The 20,788-nt window shown below is 40.7% G+C and overlaps 1 protein-coding gene across 3 annotated transcripts in view; it reads left to right on the top strand.

Annotated features, from left to right (window-relative positions):
* The window catches only part of IBTK (inhibitor of Bruton tyrosine kinase), a 94,753-nt gene extending 86,953 nt beyond the window's left edge, over window positions 1–7,800 (top strand). For all 3 annotated transcript variants that reach the window (XM_048845149.2, XM_048845150.2, XM_048845148.2), the window contains 3 exons: window positions 4,857–4,913; window positions 5,031–5,163; window positions 6,402–7,800. In XM_048845149.2, the coding sequence (XP_048701106.2) occupies window positions 4,857–4,913; window positions 5,031–5,163; window positions 6,402–6,527 (316 nt within the window). In that variant the 3' untranslated portion in view covers window positions 6,528–7,800. The remainder of the gene's footprint in view (window positions 1–4,856; window positions 4,914–5,030; window positions 5,164–6,401) is intronic.
* The last annotated feature ends 12,988 nt before the right edge of the window (window positions 7,801–20,788 follow it).

The following is a 20,788-nucleotide window of genomic DNA, read 5'->3' as shown; positions in this document are numbered from 1 at the left end:
CTAGACCACATTTCCCTAGTTTACTTATTAGACTGTCTTGGAAAAAAATCAAAATATGTCCACAGCTTCCCTCCCGCCTGTAATCTGGTAGGCCAGGAACCCTGTCACAAAAGAAAATAAGTTTGGTTTTGTGTGCTTTGTTCTTGACTAATCCATGTTGGGTTTTCCTTATAACCCTGTTATCCTCTAGGTGCTTCAAATTGATTGTTTAATAATTTGTTCCAGTATATCTCCAGGTATCAAAGTAAGGCTTGATTGGTCTATAATTCGCCGAGTCCCCTTTGTGTCATATTCTCTTTGTTCCCTGTTTTCAGGAGAAGGGCAAACTTAGTACCTATCTTTAAAAAGGGGAACAAGAGTATATGATCGTATACTATTACATAAGTAATAAAATATCATGTCATGTTTTTACTACAGCTGTCTAAGGTTCATTTTGAAAGTTTGGCCCCATTAGAGCCAAGCCTGATTCACTGTACTGCTTGTAAATTACTTTTTATTCTGGCTGGCTTGCTTCATAATATATAGCACTGAAATGTGCTGCACGTGAATCTTAGCTTGTAGAAAAGGATCTGTTGCGTATGATCATGCACAAAGAGTAGGTGCAAACTCAACAACTTTAATACTGGCATTTACTGACTTGAGTGTTTAAATGTGCCATCAGAATTGTCTCTAAACAAAAGCTTTTATGGAATTTTCTTTAAATTTAAGCTGCCAAGAGTGTTTAGTTCAAATATTGATGCATTGGTTGAACTTTCCCTATTTTAACTGTTCAAATGTTTTTAGTCACAAGGAGGAAGGGTGCAATTAAAAGTTATTCAGTTTGTTTTGCAAGGAAGGAATTTTACTAATCTGAACTAAACATAGCTAGTTTTTCAATTATATATTCTTTTTAAAATAAAAGCTCTATAAAAAGTAAGATTACATTTATGATGAAACCTGACAAGCAAGTTTTAATATGTATTTTGTAAAATGAAGGCTTTTACATGGGAGACAGTGTAGTTCAACGTGTAGGACATTGAGCTGGAAGTTCTAGTCTTGGCTCTGCCACAGAGCTGCTTTGTGTCTTTAGTCAAGTCACACTCTTTGTTTGCCTCCTTTCACACCCTTGGCCTGGTCAAATTGTAAGCTCTTCGGGATAGGATTTGTCTCTTAATGTCTGTACAGTTCCTAACACAGTGGTGCTTTGATCCTGGTTGGGGTCTGCAAACTCATTTATAATACAAATTAATTTGTAGACCCTTCAAAAATGCATTTGTAACAATCTCAAAATTTAATATTGTTGAAAGTAACTATTTAAAACCATATATTAAATATTTACAAAGGTAAAATGATCCATGAATGGGAACTAATTGCTTCAGAGGAAGGTATCCTTTCAGTTACAGTTCCTAGTCCTATATCCTGTCTAGGTTAGTTTTGTTCAAAAGTCATTATGGTCCGATGCCTCTTGAGTTGTCCGTATTAAATGAGTTGGTCATAGTCTTATCCAGTCTGAGTGGACAGGTAGTGACATCACCAGAATCACAACTAGCACTTTTGTTACCTGTTTCAGCAGAGATGACTTTTTAAAAAAAGGAGGTATTGAATAGATTTGGAGAGTGAGCTTTCAAGCTCAGTCGCACTGAGACGATCCATCTTGATGACTATAAATCAGCACCTTTTAAAAATCTTAAAACACATTTTAGACAACAGTTGGCCTGGAACTCATCTAGAGACCTTCCCACACAAAAATTCTTCTAAAACATGTAGATTTGACACTTCCATACAATCCTTTTTCACTATCCTCTAACCCGGTGGTTCTCAACCTGTTTACCATTGTGGACTGCACTGTGTTATGTGGGCTGCATCCAATTCTACCTGTATAGCCCTAAGGATGTCCCATGGGGCGTGGGTTGAGAACCACTGCTTCTAATCTATTATATGTACTTACCTAATTTCAGATTTCTTACCTTAAGACAACCTAGATCCAAAATGCTTAAAATGTAAAATCTCTGACAACCTCATTAGTACATGTAAGGGTCACAATAGCACTGGAATAGATGATTGTTGTGCACTAAATACCTGTATAATTATCCTCTGCTTATCTTTTAATTGATCACTAGAGTGTATTGTGACAATACAACTGCTACTTATGATAAAATTGCTCTGGAAAGAACTTTGTTACTTACTATGATCAAGTTGATTATTTTTTTTACTACTTTATATTGGTGCTGTGAATACTTTGGGCAAGGGTAGGAGGGAGTGTGCATCTGACTTTCATCCAAAGTGTAAACCTCCTACATATATGACAGAAGGTTTTGTCTTTCTGAGAAGTCTAGGGGGTTTCTGTTTACATAGGTGTATAAAAGATAGTTTTTAAAAACGAGCCTCTGAGAATTGGGAATACTTGAACATCCCCCTAGCGTGGCAAAGATGATGCTGGAAAAAAGCCTACTTCTGAATTGTCAGTCAGGAATATTTACTTAAAGAAAGCTACCACATGCCCTTTGTGGTTCTCAAAAACGTAAATGATTTTACAGTTCTCAAGTACCTGAATCGCAGACACCGTTGTTTCAGCTCAGAAGATTGGACAGGATTTGCTGTGGAGGCCATCAGTGTTCTACCTTAGTAGAATGAAGGCATTGTTGAGCAACACAAGGCTCTTCTTTTCCATCCTGCTGCTGGAGCATGTAACTTCTATTCCTATTTCCAGCTCCTGACTGATCAGAGTGAGAGAGACCCACAGTGAGAGCAAACAAGTCTGACACACAGGAATGTGGAATGCTACAACTGAGCCACTGAATCAGAAATAGCAAGGTTTTTATGAATGTTGAGTTGAAGGAATTATCCCCAATAGTGTCACACAAGCTTTAATGTGGCATCCATTATGAGACTGTAGGGTTTTAACTGATTCTACAAAGTGTGCCCTCCTTCAGCTCATGAGCCTAACTTTGGTTTAAGAAGGCATTTTTGTTGCTGCTTCACCATATTCAGTGATTCACCTAAGTTCAGATGAATGTTGCAGTTGAGATTTCATGATCAATAAATTCTGGTGTCTGAGTGGGAAAGATCTATCTACAGCTTTTTGGATCACTAGGTAATTTGTTGATCTTGTAATGTATTTCTGTTCTTTGGGGGAAATGATTCAGATCCTAGTGGGCAATTTTGAAACCACATCTTATGTCAAAAAGAAGGGCATAGTTAATTTGGATGTAGCCTTTGATGATAGATGTCTGCTTATTTATACTCCCCCCCCCCCCCAAAAAAAATCCCCTTCTCCCAGCAATAGGAGTTGTGCTGCTTGTTGTCCATGAAATTGTGTTCTGTGGAAGAAATCCCAGACAGAGAAATTGAGAACTCACCAGTCACTGGAGTTCTCCTATTAGGAATTTTTCTATGAATTTACTCTCAGACAATTTGTGGCTATTTAACTACAGCATGTTATGTAGAAATGAAATCAGTTGAGAGTTGACTATACCAACACATTAAAGCATGTAAGGTGCTGTAGAATAACTGAAAAATAAATGTTGAACTTTATTTTTTAAAAAATCTTGCTATAATACTTCTCCCATGCTTTTAAACTGCATGTTGTCAGAGGTTCATATAATTTAGAGGGGGCTTAATTACTCATTTTAGGACTCTTCCATTCCCCTATTAGTGCAGGATTATTCTGGTCAGCGCATTTTAGTGTTTCTGTCTGGTTTAGACTGAAATGTGCCAAATGGTGAGTTCTCTTGATAGATTATACAGGGTAACACATTTTACTGTCAGATTTTTTTTCTTGATATTAAGCATGTGGTTTTATTTTTCCTGTTTAGTTTCATTCCATGAATCCTATTTTTACGACCTTTTTATATATATTCATCAGAATCCAGATCATATATTTGTGCGGGAAGGTACTTGGGTATGTGTGCTGAAGGTTCACCATCTCTGGCAGTGAATAATCAATACCATACTCTGAGAAATAATACACTAGTGCTATTGACTTAACACTACAGCCACCTCTTTCAAGACAACGATTTTAGGATTGGAGAGCATATCATTCCTAGATTTATTGTGAATAGGCTTATATCCTGTGCTTATATTGCAATTACATTGCTCAAATCTTTAAATACAAAACATTACATGAACTTATTATTTAGGTTGCTGTCACAGAGTCCCCGGGCGATGCTCTGGAGCTGCTCTGGTGGAAGTCGTGTGAGCTTCTTGCTCTGAAGACAGGCTGCTCACAGAGAGGAGACTTCACCAGAGTCCTGACTGGCTTTGTAGGGAGCAGTTCCAGAGCATCGCCCTGGGGACTCCATGACAACAACGATTATAGGATTGGAGATCATATCATTCCTAGATTTATTGTGAATAGTGGCAAAGTCAGGCACTCAGAAATTAGGAAATGCCGTAATTAAGGTTGCCTGTGCCGTAAGTCCATTACGGTTCTAGTAATCAAGAAGCCAACTTGAGAGCCTGTACTCTACCAGTACATCACACTCAAAAATCTTCTGCCTAGAAGTCTTGGATTTAATATTGGAATTGCTACTATATTACAATACAGTGAATGTGCAAAGAACTTTTGTCTGAATTCATTTTCTGCTGGGGCACCTGTATGCTTCTTACCGAAGTAGTTGTTTGAATAGGAACAATATAGGAATATGTTTTAGTAACTGTGTTCACTGTGGGCTGTCACACTGCAATTTGCAAAGGACGCTCATTTCACTGATTTTTTTTTTTTTTTTTTTTTAGTGGCTTGAGATTCCCCTCTCCAAGTTTTTCCTCTCCCCAAAGTAGCATGTTTAGCACAGTAGAATAAGTCTGAAGGTTGCCAACAGTCCTGTTATATTCCAAGAGAGTATTGAATGAGCAACTTTCATATTTTTTCTTCCCAGATGCACAATCAGAGAAGAAGATCGTGTTTCTGATTTACCACAACTGGAGAGTCATAAGTAAGTTTGATTTCTGACATATAAAGATTTTGGAGCATGTTTTCTGTTAGTTCTTTATACTGCTTTTGTTTCAGAATGTCAGTGATATACTTCACTGTGTAATGTATTACCTTGCAGTCCATGGTTAGTGACATCCTTGACTAGCTCTACTGCAATAGCACCTATCACGTTTGCAGCTATTATAGAGGAAGAGCTCCAGCAAGAAGCAGCTCTTATCAGGAGCAGAGAGAAACCTTTGGCTTTGATCCAGGTAAAGGAAGATGTATTTTTTTCACTACCTCTTTTAGAGATGACATTTTAGAATGAGCTATTCATATGCTGCATCGTGTCTACCAGCTGTTAAAACATAACTTCAGGCTCGTTTTGGGAGGGTAGGGCTATCCCAGGTGTGGGCAAACTTTTTGGCCTGAGGGCCACATCTGGGTATAGGAATTGTATGGCGGGCCATGAATGCTTACGAAATTGTGGTTGAGTGTGAACTCTGGCTGGGGGTGCGAGCTCCGGGGTGGGGCCAGAAATAAGGAGTTCAGAGTGCAGGAGAGGTCTCTGTCTGGGATGGGTCTGGGGATGAGGGATTTGGGGTATAGGAGGGTGCTCTGGGCTGGTACCGAGGGGTTCGGAGGGCAGGAGGGAGATCAGGGCTGGGGCAGGGTGTTGGGTGCGGTGGGTGGGGGTGGCAGCTCAGGGGTTCAGGCTCCGGGTGGCACTTACCTCAAGAGGCTCCTGGAACCAGCGGCTAGTCCCACCTCCGGCTCCTACACAGAGGTGCAGCCAGGTGGCTCTGCTGCATGCTGCCCCATCCGCAGGTGTGGTTTCCGGCCAATGGGAGCTGCAGGGGCAGTGCTTGGAGTGGGAGCAGCGTGCGGAGCAGAGCTCCTTGGTTGCCCCTATGCGTATGAGCCGGAGGGAGGACATAACCGTTGCTTCTGGGAGCCGCGTGGAGCGGCCCCTGACCCCGCTCCCCAGCTGGAGCGCCGGAGCAGGGCAAGCCCCAGACCCTGCTCCCCAACGGGAGCTGGTGGGCCAGATCCGGCCCGCGGGCCATAGTTTGCCCACCCCTGGGCTAGCCTGACAGTATTTGGGGACTTTAACTGCTAGGGCTATGTTCTATATTCCCCAATTTTCTTTGCCTGCTCTCATGGTTTGGAGTGTGTTGCCTTCTCCCACTCAGCCAGTCCATGAGTGTTTTAGAATCTGTTAGGATGTATGGCCCCAGGACCTGCCTGGCTAACAGGTTGGTTTTTTTTAAAGACCTAGCATGCAAAACATATCTGTATTTGAATGAAATGAAGAATATTCATTGATTACTGACGTGCAGGATGTATCATTATTCAGGGCCATTAAACCTTATTGGCAATGGTAATTTGTTTTAAAAGGTAACGCTGTTATACATTGAACAGTTTCCATCCCCCATGAGATGATTTCTTCTAGACCTGATTATAAAATGCTGACTTCCCCTTCCCCTCCTCTCTTTCTTTCGTCCTTCAGATTGAGGAGCGTGCTATTCAGGATTTGCTAATCCACTACGAAGCTTTTGACAACCCTGATGAGTTTGTTGTCGTTGAAAGGGCTCCACAGGGACCTATTGCAACACCTTTGTGGAACAAGCACTGAAGCTAATCCATCATGAATTTCATGAAGATGTGTCTACTTCAGAGTTTTTGACTTTTATTACAGGTAGAATTGGAGTGCGGGAGCAGTCTTGTAAATGTAGTATCAGTGTTTAAAATGCTGCACATAATCTGCATGCATCTGATTATAGTGGGGAGAGAATGCAGACTATAATTTGTTAGTGTCCATTATTCACACCATATGATGTATGTATGTTTTGACAACAAACTTTTTACCATACCCTGTGTTAATAACATTCTATATAAAATTGTAGATTGAAAATACATTTGCTTATATTGAGGTTTAGTCCATGTTAGGACAGTAAGGGTTTTTGTTAAATTCACAGGTGGTGGGGAAAAAGTAGGCCCTAATTTTGTGATTATTGTAAAACTGATGGTGCAAAATTATGCATCTTTTAAATGTGGGTGTTTTAATCAGGATTGACATGACAGATTAGAAATATCCCAAATGTATCTTTGCTTAAATTTAGTCTAAAAATACCATTTGAAAATGCAGTTTTTCATAACCTCTGATGTGTGTGTATGAGTACTGGTTCTCTCAGCTATGGTGGCTAGTACTTTTGACTGTTAGTCTTCATGGTGAGCCTCTGTGCTGGACTTGATGTGCTCTGCTACTACCTGCTTCCAGTTCAGTTGTGTGTGTTTTTACACTGTTGTTAGATTGACATTTTGAGCCGCCCAAGCTCTGTTATGGCTTAAAACAAACACAGTTCAGTGGGATGTGGTATCACTAGTTGGATCATCCATGGTGTATTCTGGTAAATTGGTACAATTTTAGAACCACTGTATTAAAGTGCTGAGGAAATGCAAAACCTGTATGTTAAATATTAGAGCTAAAAGGACGAATGCTTAACTGTGGATTTTGAGAATGCCTAACCTGCAAAGATTTCATGGCTGGCTTTTCAGTATTGTGTATTCAAAAAGTTCTTTGTGCCTGGTTTCTCTGAACAGATTTATAAAAATTGTTTAATAGCCTTATGTACAATATGCTGTCTTGTTGGGTTGTGTTGTGTTTGGGTAGTTAAATGTGGACTTACCAGTTTCAGTAATCTCAGCGTTTACAGATCCTGGGCAAACTGGAGAGGATCAAGCTTAGAGAAGGTATACCCAGATGGATATACAAAGCAATCACTATGTGATAAATTGAGTCTTGGAAAAGAATGTAGCTGCATCTAATGGCTTCAGGTGAGCTACATTTAAAAAAGAAACCCCGTGTAAACAAATTCAATAAACATTAAAATCTTGATTCACACAAATTTGTGTACTTAAATTTTTGTGTGCCATTGTATAAAAATTGACTTTTGTGGCAATTGGAGTATTCTAAAAGTATTTTCATTTTATGTGGCGCATGAACAGTGTGCTTAATACAAGATAAAATGTCAAGTAAACCCCTACAAGGGGGAGAGGATTGCTGTGGAAGTGAAATTTAAAAAGCGTAATCTGAAGACAGAAATTCTTCAAAAACATGTGAAATCCTTTATTTATAGATATGATTAAAGAGTTGTGACTGATAGGATAGACAAAAGCTAAAATGCCAAATTGTCCTGATACAAGTATAATGCCATTAGTCTGCAATATGTTAATTTTCATGTACTAATATAGGACTTTATTCTGTTTTCCTGATTGAGGTTCATGTCACCAAAAGCTTGCATTTAAATATTTAAGAAAGGTATTTTAAAAGGCCAGTCTTATTTTATCAAACAATTTTGTATATGAATGTTTTAATTTCTTGAACTAAACGATACATCAGCATCAACTCAGTGAAATAAATTTGAGATTATCAATTCAATCCTTTTTTTAAAAGCATCTCTTAGGAAATACATGCATGAGTTTTCTCTTTAGAGAATTTTACCTCAATAATCTTTAAAATTAGCACCTTCTCTTTAACAATACTTTCTTTGGTTGTAATGAATAATATATTACTGCCCAAGGAAGTATTAAGAAATAGTTATATTAATGACAAACAAATTAGTAGCATACACGTATAAAACTTATTTAGAATGACAAATCCCAAGCCATGTTAAAATGTATGTTAACTAAATACATGTACATATTTTCATTCTTCCAGCAATAATTAGGAAACAATTAAACTACCCCATGGGAAAACTATCTGAATGTTATGAACTTGTTAACTGATAGTTACCAAAACTGATAGTAATTACCAGTTGCTATTAAAATTGGAGTTACTCTAAGCTGGGAGAACACAATTTGAGAATATAATTAACATATTACATACAAAAACCTTCATGAAAAGGACATTATTTAGGTTGCAAAGTTAAGCACTTGAAAGTTAGGAAATGTCAGATTTACAATTGCCTGTTTCAGAGTACCAGCCGTGTTAGTCTGTATTCGCAAAAAGAAAAGGAGTACTTGTGGCACCTTAGAGACTAACCAATTTATTTGAGCATAAGCTTTCGTGAGCTACAGCTCACTTCATCGGATGCATACTGTGGAAAGTGTAGATCTTTTTATACACACAAAGCATGAAAAAATACCTTCCCCCCCACCCCACTCTCCTGCTGGTAATAGCTTATCTAAAGTGATCACTCTCCTTACAATGTGTATGATAATCAAGGTGGGCCATTTCCAGCACAAATCCAGGGTTTAACAAGAACATCGGGGGGGGGGGTAGAAAAAAACAAGGGGAAATAGGTTTTACCTTGCATAATGACTTAGCCACTCCCAGTCTCTATTCAAGCCTAAGTTAATTGTATCCAATTTGCAAATGAATTCCAATTCAACAGTTTCTCGCTGGAGTCTGGATTTGAATTTTTTTTGTTGTAATATCGCAACTTTCATGTCTGTAATCGCATGACCAGAGAGATTGAAGTGTTCTCCGACTGGTTTATGAATGCTATAATTCTTGACATCTGATTTGTGTCCATTTATTCTTTTACGTAGAGACTGTGTAACCTGAATTTGGCCCCTTTGTGCATCCAACCTCTGAACTTAATGAGGCCAGGTTCTTCCGGGGAAAAAAAAGCATGTGATGACGTAATTAAAGATCATAATGCACAGGCACAAGGGTGCTAAATTATGGTTGCACAAGCAACTGTAACTCTGGCATTTCCTAACTTTCAGATGCCTCATATCGCAAGAGAAGTTGTGACATGCAGAAGATCAAAAATCAAGCCGGTTGTAGAGCTGGGTGTAGAACCCAGACTTACCGACTCCTAGTTATGACCATGCTCCCTTCTGCCAATTATTTAAAACCCAATCAGAGCATTCTGTGAATACATGGCACCTATTCAAAACCATCAAAAACTTCAAGGCAAGAGTTTCCATTTTAGCACTCTGTGTCAAGATTCCCATGTAGCTAATTTTAATAACTTGAAAATTAATTCTCAAAACCCTGTTATACAAAGACAAATCCTCTATATGTATTGTCTATACAGTATACTAGCACTTAATTCCAATTCTTATCTAGCTATAGCAGGAAGGAATAGATTTACATCAGGGCTTTTCAAACTTCACTGCACCACGACCACCTTCTGACAACAAAAATTACTACAGGAGGGATCAAAGCCTGAGCCCATCCAAGCCCCACCGCTGGGCAAGGGGGGGGGGGGGGGGGGCAAAGCCCAAGGACTTCATAGAATCATAGAATATCAGTATCATCCGCAAATTTGCTGAGAATGCAATCCACACCATCCTCCAGATCATTTATGAAGATATTGAACAAAACCGGCCCCAGGACCGACCCTTGGGGCACTCCACTTGATACCGGCTGCCAACTAGACATTCCCAGGCAGGGGGCCTGTACCCTCAGCCCTGCCACCCAGGGCTGAAGCCCTTGGGTTTGGGCTTGAGCCCCGGGCAGTGGGGTCGAGCTTCAGCCCCAGACCCCAGCAAGTCTAACTCCAGCCCTGGTGACCCCATTAAAATGGAGTCACAACCCACTTTGGGATCCCGATCCATAGTTTGAGAACCGCTGATTTAGATTAAACTGTTGCAAGCAAAGCTGCGGCAGTTCTGTCCTTTTCAGTGGCTCAACACTCTGTAAAAAATGCCTGCACTGTGAACTGTTAAGGGAGCCACTGCATCTGTTCATAAACAACTATGCCTTGTTTGAATTTGTGGTGTGTTTCCTGTAAAGATAAGCATAAAAATCCTACCTTTATGAAGAAATGAAATGCAAAATCTAATTATGATCAGTTCTAGTAACTTTTTATAATAACCTGCCTTAGTACAGCCAGGAACTTTGTAATTATCTTTATTACCTATTATGTTTTGGTAAAATAGTTATTTATCAAAAATTTGTCTAGTTCCTGGGTTAAATTTCCAGGACTTAATGTAAATTGGTATCTACAAAAGGCAGCGCCTCACTGTTTACAGTGAAATGAACATATGGCATCTTGGTGTGTAATTTCAAAACTCCTCACATTATGGCTTGTTGGCATAAGAATTGGGAAGTTAATAAAAGGCTTTTGATTCAATATATGCAAATATCCAGTTGCTGGGTGGGATGAGTGTTTTGAGAAGGATTAGCCGAAGTACTTTATTGATTTGTCTTCTCATTCATTATCTCAAACTTCAAAGCCACTTGCCCCCCCTCCAAAAAAAAGGGAGGGGGGAGGGGCTGATTTGAAAACAATACTTTCACTTCTAATGGAGACAATATTATGTTTAAACAATTTTAATTTGTCTCTTTTTATACTGCTGCAGTAACTCCAGGCTATTGAAGTTTCCGGCACTTGATACCATACAGCATTGTGCTATAAGTCACCTGCTCTAAGGCATTTCAGAAATATGGCTAATCTGTTACTTTGCAACACAGGATAGATTAGTTAGAGAGGAGACCAAATGAGTGATTTCAATCAGTTAGTATAGCTGTAATTGCTGTAGTCTACAAGTAACCTTCATTGTTTATGAGCAGACTCCATATGGAGCATGCAGGAGAAAATCTTATAATACATACTGTTGCTTTAATTTCACAGGAGGGAGACTACTGACCACATATGCTCATTTAACTTGTTGTAGGAACCTCTTGATGGCAGTAACCACTGTTGTACTACTTTAACTATACATCTGTAGTTAACGCAGTATAACCCCTTTACTGTAGATGTACTTATACTGGGATAAAGTGCTTATACTGGTACAGTTTATTCCCATAGGGGAAGGGCAATAAGATTTATGGGGTAAACATGTACTCTGGCATCACTGCATCCACATTAGGGTTTGTACCAATATAACTATTTCAGTGAAGAATCAGACCCCAAACCAAAATAGTTGCACCATTACAAAAACCATGTGATGACTAGGCCTTACGGTAAGTTCAAAACACAAGGGGTGAAGTCCTGGCTCCTCTGAAGTCAATGGTAAAACTCCAACCGACTTCAGTATGGCCTGGATTTCACCAATAAATCTTATTTTGTCTCCTGAGATGTGCTAACAGATTAAGAAAATCTATTGTCAGTCTTTTTCTTTTCTGGAAGTGGAGGCCTCAGTAACAGTGAATAGTGAATAACACAAGCATAGTTACAGGTTTCAGAGTAGCAGCCGTGTTAGTGTGTATTCGCAAAAAGAAAAGGAGGACTTGTGGCACCTTAGAGACTAACAAATTTATTTGAGCATAAGCTTTCGTGAGCTACAGCTCACTTCATCGGATGCATGAAGCATAGTTGTTAGTAGTTCCTTAGTCTTTAACGTGGAGGCAGTGGTGAGGTTGGGAAATAGCTCTCTAGAGACAAAAGTGGGGTACTGTATTTTTTTTTTCTTTCAGTTCTTAATGAATAGTTTACTTTTTCCTAAATATTTTTTATGTTGTTCATTGAATTACTGTAGGAAAACTGATGGAAGGAATTTTGCTTACCTAGATAAGTTTGTTACCACAATCACTGTTTGAATCTGAATCTTTCACACAGCATCTTTTTGCAATTAAAAACCTTAGTTTATAGATGTATTAAAATTTCCCTATATAGCAATGAGTCTTGTATGTTAAGCAATCCAATAATTAAAACCATGCTTGAACACTTAAGCCATTCCATTGTTCTTGAGTGACTCGGGCAGCCACAAAGTAAAGGTGGTGCAATGTCTTCACATTGCATTTGGATGTTGCTGCTGATATTGCGACAGATATCAAATGATTTTATTTCTGACTCCAACGACTACAGTAGATTGCATTTTTAAAAGTTTTTTGCCAATAGTTTCAGCAAAGTAGTATTAATAGATTCTAAGGCCAGTAGAGATCGTGATGATCATCCAGTTTTACTTCCTGCATAACACAGACCATAGAATTTCATCAAGTGCTTCTGACTCTAAACACTCAGCACTGAAGAAGTTGATACTGCCCTCTTCTGCTGTTGCCTCCCAGAACTGAAAGTGTTGGTACAGCAAGAGTCAGAAAATCCCATATGTTCTTCGGTACTATAAGCTTTAATATCCGGGACTCATCAAATATCTGCACAAATGCAGCTGATGCCACAGGATTTCATATGCTCCAGAGATCTGTTTGTTTCTGAGGAACTAGAGTCTCCTGGGTTGAGCTCAAGACTCCCAGTACTGCAGCCTAACTTATCCCTGGACCTCACTTTTCACTACTACTGCCTGCCTCCCTGGTGTATCAATATGCACTGACAGATGGATAATTCCTCTTCCTCATATTCCGATAAAGGAGCAGACAAAGGAAGAGAGTTTTTCAGACTCTCAGATCTCAGTACAGGGCTCTGCTGGCTGGCTGACCACCTTTGATTACCAAGAAACTGCATAATCGAAGGATACTTCCAGGCTTTTTACCACCATGATCTGCCAAGTGTCTTCCCTGGTATGAGCAGTCCTGGCAGCCTCCTCCATTCCCATATTTCAGAACTTGATGAAAAGAGTGGCAGTCACTCTACAAATTCCATTAGAAGAAGTCCAAGATACCCAGCATAAATTGCTTGGTGTACATGCACCATTGTCAGCCTTTTCTACAAATAAGGTGCTATTAAAACCTGCCAAAATGATTGGGCAGACTCCTGCTGCTCCCTTACCCTGACAGCTAAGAGGGCAGATTAAAAAATATTATGCCCTGGCTAGAGCATTAGAAGTTTTATTTTCTCATCCTCCCCCTCATTCTGTGATTGTGGAGGCAGTGAATTAGCATAATAGGTAACACCATTCAAAGGTAACCCCACACAGTAAGGACCAGAAGTGCTTAGACTTTTTTGGTTGTAAAAGTTTTTCGTCTGCAACCCTGTAATTCCAGATTGCTAATTATCAGGCAATTCTGGCAAAATATAACCACATCAATTATACCAAGTTTAGGTCTTTCATTGAGCATTTACCACAAGGAGCAATTTCAGGATATTTTTGCAGAGGGGCAGATTTTGATGAGAACCATCTTGGAGGCTTCTCTCAGCACAGCTGGTATGTCAAGTAGCTCCATCTCAACTGCCATAGTCATGTGTAGATCCTCCTTGCTCCAGTGCTTGGAATTTTCACAGAAGGTCCAAAGCACAGCAGAGGACCTTATCTTTGATGGTTTGAAATTGTTTAGTGACTCTCTGTTGGAATACTCAGTTTATTTAAGAACTGACTGGAAGAGCTCCATTGCAACTGCTCTGAAATGGAGAATACACATCTGGGAGTAAACCAAGTAGCAACCGTCTCTCCTCTTACTCAGCAGGAAACAATAGTTTCTATCTGCCTTGAAAAGTTCTCAAAGAAATGAGAAAGTAAGGGAAATGATCCTAAAAGTTTAATTTTTGGTGTTCAGTCCTATGATTTCTTCCCATCTTTTTTCATTTCTTTGAAAATGTCAAAGATGAGGGAGGGGGAAAATTGAAGCATAAAGGCAAAACATTTGAGGCTGACTCCTCAACTGGTGTAAATCAATTGACTTCAATTGTAAATGAATTAGAGCTATACCTGTTTTATAACAGCTGAAGACCTAATCCATAGACTCAGTTAAGTGTAAATTGTATGGTACAAATGGGCCTGCCTTCCGTTAGTTAAAAATCTCTTTTCCATCCTACTTCTAGAGGAAAGTGTCCAGTGCATCCTTCAGTCAGTGGTAGGGCTGAAAGAAAACTACTGCGTTTTCCATAGGAAACTCACTGTTGAGAAAACCCCTGATATAGCGTCATATGCCTTTAGCCTTAAACATTAGTTTTCCTGTCTCATCGCAGCTACATCTGATTCATAGGTCACTGTTTACTTGTGTTAGGATCACCTACTTTCCAGTAAAAACCCAAGTTATTTGCTCCTCTTTGTTTTCCTGCAGTTGTGACGAATCATCAGCTGCACTATCTTGCATTATGACTCATTTTTAGGGCTATTTTTTGTCTAATTTCATACTAGTAGCTTTGATCTGGAGAGCACCGTGCCACATCTGCTAAATGTCCTTGATCACAACCCAACTCTTCCTCAGAGAACTATGCTTGCCTCACCTGATGATAGTGGTTGAAACAATAAGTGGAGAAAATGGCACTTACAAAAAAGATTGAACTAGAGAAGTGTTTTTTTCACACTCAGAGCTTTGATCCTACACTGTATTTTGTATAAGCCTTTATTGCAAAGAAAAAAATTACTGCTCCTTTTCCTGTTGTCTGTATTTTAAGATGTTTTCCAGATACATACTCGCCCACTTGTACATACTCAGAGGAGGTGAAATTGAGCTATAAGACTATAAACACAACAAAGGGTGCTGATCGCATCATTGGTAACCCTGAGTTTTATTTGTAACTTTACTAACCGGTTTTGTGTGTGTGTGTGTGTGTGTGTGTGTGTTCATATAGTTTAAAAAGGGTGCAATACTGTTTGCAAAATATTTATATTTGTTTCTCTTTAGCTTTCTCTGTTTACATGGTACATTTCTGTTTGCCGGAAAATAAGAAAGCAAATAAAATGTTTTTTCATACATATATTTTCAATAATGCTTTTCAATTAAAAATGCCTTTCATCATCTTTTGCAAACATTAATAAATTAGAGTGAGGCACAGTAGTAATGCACAATTAGCGTAGCTTCACAGATGGGGAAACAGAGGTTCAGAGATGGTAGCTGATTTACCCAAGATCAGACAGTAAATTCCTGGCAGTTCCAGAAAAAGAGCCCAAAGTCTCCTCTCTGAGCCTTCTGCTCTAACCACATGTAGCATTGCAGCTGTTTGCAAGATAAGCTGCCCCAAAACCTAATCTTTGGACTGATAAGAATTTTTTAATTTCAGTGATTCTATTACTGTAACATTTTCTGCAGAAAAGGACCTAGGGGTTACAGTGGACGAGAAGCTGGATACGAGTCAACAGTGTGCCCTTGTTGCCAAGAAGGCTAACGGCATTTTGGGATGTATAAGTAGGGGCATTGCCAGCAGATCGAGGGATGTGATCGTTCCCCTCTATTCGACATTGGTGAGGCCTCAGCTGGAGTACTGCGTCCAGTTTTGGGCCACACACTACAAGAAGGATGTGGAAAAATTGGAAAACATCTAGTGGAGGGCAACAAAAATCATTAGGGGACTGGAACACATGACTTATGAGGAGAGGCTGAGAGAACTGGGATTGTTTAGTCTGTGGAAGAGAAGAATGAGGGGGGATTTGATAGCTGCTTTCAACTACCTGAAGGGGGGTTCCAAAGAGGATGGCTCTAGACTGTTCTCAGTGGGAGCAGATGACAGAACGAGGAGTAATGGTCTCATGTTGCAGTGGGGGAGGTTTAGGTTGGATGTTAGGAAAAACTTCTTCACTAGGAGGGTGGTGAAACACTGGAATGGGTTACCCAGGGAGGTGGTGGAATCTCCCTCCTTAGAGGTTTTCAAGGTCAGGCTTGACAAAGCCCTGGCTGGGATGATTCAGATGGGGATTGGTCTTGCTTTGAGCAGGGGGTTGGACTAGATGACCTCCTGAGGTCCCTTCCAACCCTGATATTCTATGAACTCAAGTAAGTTAGTGTATGTCTACACTGGCAAGTTTCTGCACCACAAGTTATACCACTTTTATTAAAACACTGGAATTAAACCACTGTTGCATGCCCACACTGCGCTCCTTGTGACGCTGGAGTGCATCCATATTAGCAGCTCTTGCAACGGGACAGACAGCAGTGCACTGTGGGAGCTATCCCACTGTGCAACTGGCAGCAGGGTGCTTTGGGAAGGGTTTGCAGTGGGGCAGGCACAGCGTCCCATGATGCAGGGTTCCCAATCCCATTGTTCCATGGACATCCTACTACATTGCCAGCTGCTTTTCAACTGAAGTCCAGTGGGGTTGGGAGGGAGGGAGGGAGAGAGTGTGTGTGTGTATGGAGCGGGGGAGAGAGTGGGTGTCAGCAGGCTCTCTTGTAAGTTCCGACAGCAGCAGGAAGCAACCAATCCTGAGGCAGGGGGAAACACACACACACACACACACACACAGCAGGAGCATTCCACATTATTGATTTGCTTTGTGTCCCGGAGCAGATCAGCTGTCGGAATCCAGGCTTTGAAAGGGGAGGGGCGCATGACTCCAGGGCAGCCGAGTTCAAAACAATGAGCAGTGTGGTCACTTGAGGCATTATGGGGCAGCTCTGGAGGCTAATTACAATGAAGAAAGCAATCAAGTGTCTACACGGGCAATAGAGCGCTGGAGCCTCTGCGCAAACAGCCTTACAACTCTCCTTGAGGTGGGTTTTTTGCAGCGCTGCAACTGAGGAGTTTGTGCACAGAAAGTGGCTTGGCAGTGTGTACACGTCTGCAGTTTGAGCGCAAAAAGCTGCTTTACTGCACAGAAACTTGCCAGTGTAGACAAGCCCTAAGTTTGCTACCAGAATGCTATTCAATCAGTTGCCAAGCTTTCGATGAGATCTTTGTTCGTATGCTTGGGAGGAGGCATGAAGCAATTAATCTTGTCTTCATCCTATCCTGTATTCTCTATGCACCAGCAAGTGGTAGTCCCATAAACTTTGAGGGTTGTACTAAAAGTGCTTGGAGCTCTAACTATGTGCAACCCTGAGTCAGTTTACATGGTGTTAACAAAGCTTCATAAAAATAAAGTTAAGGAGTGATTTGATTACAGTCTATAACTACCTACTTGGGGAACAAATATTTAATTATGGGCACTTCCATCTAGCAGAAAAAAAGTATAACACAATCTAATGGCTGGAAGTTGTAGCTAGACAAACTTAGACTGAAAATAAGGTGTACATTTTTGACAGTGCGAGAAATTAACCATTGGGACAATTTACCACGGGCCAAGATGGATTCTCTGTCTCTGACAATTTTTAAATCAAGATTTGATGTTTTTCTAAAACATATGGTCTAGGAATTATGCTGGGGAAGTTCTGTGGCCTCTATTTTATACAGGAGGTCAGACTAGATGATCACAATAGTCCCTTCTGGCCTTGGAATCTACAAATCCTCAAAAAATTGACTTATACATATTAAATTGCAATGTTATCTCTTAAATAAGCCATCTCCTGGAGAACTTTGCCTAACTGCAGTCATGTTAATTACAAGACAAGGCAGTCCTTAAGTGATATATACTACCTGCTTGGAAAATGTGATGGTGACTTTGAGTGAGACCCTTAAAAGTGAACTGCAAAGAAAGGAAAATGGAGTTTGTGCCCCTTTTTGTGTTTATGATTTATAAAGAAGGTCTGAATGGGTTTATTTAATCCATTTCCTTTTCTGCATTAGAAATTCAGGTCTCCTGTTCTGATAGAACTACCAGTGAAAATAGGACTACAAGAAAGAAGAGATTGAAAGCGGAGTAACTGAGAAGGGAAGGGGTTTTTAATCACTGATTAGAGCTGGGTTTTTGTTTTGTGTTTAGGGTTAGGTTTTTTGGGGGTGAAGGCGTTGTTACTACCAATGGCTAATAAACAATTGGAAGAAAAAAAACTTTTGTTTAAAGATTCAGCATCCTTGCTCCTTTAATTAAGTGGTGAGAGCAAACAACAAATAGCACTGTGACCTCCAGGAAATCCTCCAGTAAAAGAAAGGAAGGCCTAACTTGAGATGCCTACTATTTTCCAAGATTAAAAAAAAACAAGCATTAATAAATAAACGTACCTTTCAGACATACTTCAAACATGATGACTAAAAGAGGACACAAGCACAATTTGTGTGTTTAAAAAATGTTGTATGCAGATCACCTCTAAAACAAATGATTCGGCCCCAATCTAGTCATTTGGCATGTTGGCCGGCACAGTGCCCTGTTGGCAAGGGTCAAAGGTGCATGCAGACAGTTTGGGAGTAACAGTAGTCCTAGAGAGTAACAGTCTGGATGACCGTTTGAACTCAGAAAGACTTCTGAAAGAGGTGCTACATTAGTCAACTACAAGCTGTATTTTGTTCTTGGCATCTAAAATTCCTGCTCAGCAGTAAATTCTGCGGCTGCCAACCTGCTGCTTTCCCCAGAGTAACTTACCTCTAAGCTTTACATCCCTCCTTCCCGCACTACCACCACTACTTGGCTTTTTGCAAAAATTTCCCACCATTGCAGCTCCACTGGTGGTAACAATAATAAGAGGGTTAGTGTAGATAAAATTTTGGGACCTAGTGGCGTGTTTAATGCTGTGTAATTAAGACCTGCTCTGAACAGTGCTAGAAGACATGTTAGACAGGCTGGTGGCTGCAGGGGCGTTGTCTACGCTAAGCCTCTCCACTTCTGCCACTGGTGGGGGGGTAAGGATCTCTGATGTAGACACAGCCCTAAAGACCTGTCTTTCTTACTACTTATATGCAGAGGCTGTAGCTCAGTGTTGCAGGAGAGTCCTCCAGCACTGTTATTGGTCAGTAAGTTTTGTGTGTTTTTCTTTTAATACTCTTCAGGACTGAGGGATTTTCAGGTGAGCACTTTTATAAACTGAAGCAAATAAGGTCTGAATTCACATAGCTCTGAAGTTGGATTTCATACTTGCTGAGTCAGGCTTTCTTTCATTCACTATGTAAGTGGCGTATATATGAAAATATTCCAAAAATTTACATTCACTGTTCTTTAAGAAAATGTGACTGAAAAAGTGTCCTGTGATTAGATGTAGTAGGTGAGATTTGCACATTCTGAAAAGCCCTTGCAAAATCAAAGTAGCAAACAGTGCACGGAGACTAGTGGCATTGTTATGGACCAGCTCTCAACTGTGCTTTTCTGGCTGCAGCACTGCTGTCTTGACAAAATGTCTGGTCTACTGGATGTTTCAAATTAGTTTAGTCAAGCTCTGAATATTTTGGCTGTTTCTGAAAACTAGGATGTTTATATCTTAAAACAATAGGTTGGTTACCAAAGTGCAACTAAATTCTTACTGGGGCAGGAGAAAGGGAGGTTGTGGAATCTGGAGATTTGTAAGAGCAGGTTAGACAAACAACTGTCAGGAATGGTCTAGATAATACTTAGTCCAACCATGAGTGCAGGGGACTGGATTAGATGACCTCTTGAGGTCCCTTCCAATCCTATGATTCTATGAAAGAAGCTGATCAGGAAATGCACTGGTGAGATCAAAAGGCTTTAGCTGTTTGTGACATAATGCATACTAAGGTTGCCAGGCATCTGGTTTTTGACCAGAATGCCTGGTTGAAAAGAGACCCTGGCGGTGCTGACCAGGCTATTAAAAGTCTGGTCAGTGGTGCAATTGGCCTACAGAAGGCTCCCTCACTGCCCTGGCTCCGCTCAGCTCCTGGAAGCTGCTGGCAGGGAGGCTCCATGCACCTTCCCCTTCCCCAGCCCCAGCTCAGCAGCTCCCATTGGCCAGGAACCCCTCATCCCCAGCCCTACACCAGAGCCCGCACCCCTAGTCGGAGCCCTCACCCCCTCCCATACCCCAAACCCCTGCCGCAGCCTGGTAAAAATGAACAAGTGAGTGAGCATGGGGGAGAGTGAGTGACGGAGGGGGGATGTAGTGAGCGGGGCGTGGGGCCTCAGAGAAGGGTTGGGACAGGGGCAGGGTAGGGGACAGGGCACAGGAGTTCAGTTTTCTGCAATCAGAAATTTAGCAACCCTAACACATACTTCTATATCACCTCTTCTAGAGGAAGGTAGAATGCTATTGGAAAGCTATCTAGTCCACCCCCTATCTCCTCACGTGCACTGATCTAGGCCTCTGTTCTATTATCCCAGGCAATACTGGCTGATGAGAGAGTGCTGCTCTCCTCTAAGCAGGAATTCAAACATCCTGCTCCTGTTTTCTGCTTGGGATCCAGGTGTGGGAGTTGTAAGGCTTTCACCTGTAACCCTTTTGTCCAGAGGTGGTGGCAGCAACAGGGGCCAGGTTCACAAGATCTAGGGTCATTCATGCCAAATAATTCAACAGACTCAAGCCCTCACTTAGAAACCTGGGGAAATGAAAGACAACCTCCCTAA

Source organism: Caretta caretta, chromosome 3 (assembly GCF_965140235.1).
Source record: "Caretta caretta isolate rCarCar2 chromosome 3, rCarCar1.hap1, whole genome shotgun sequence".
Classification (NCBI taxonomy): domain Eukaryota; kingdom Metazoa; phylum Chordata; order Testudines; family Cheloniidae; genus Caretta; species Caretta caretta.
The sequence above is the reverse complement of the archived record's forward strand: the minus strand, read 5'-3'. Positions and strand labels throughout refer to the sequence as shown.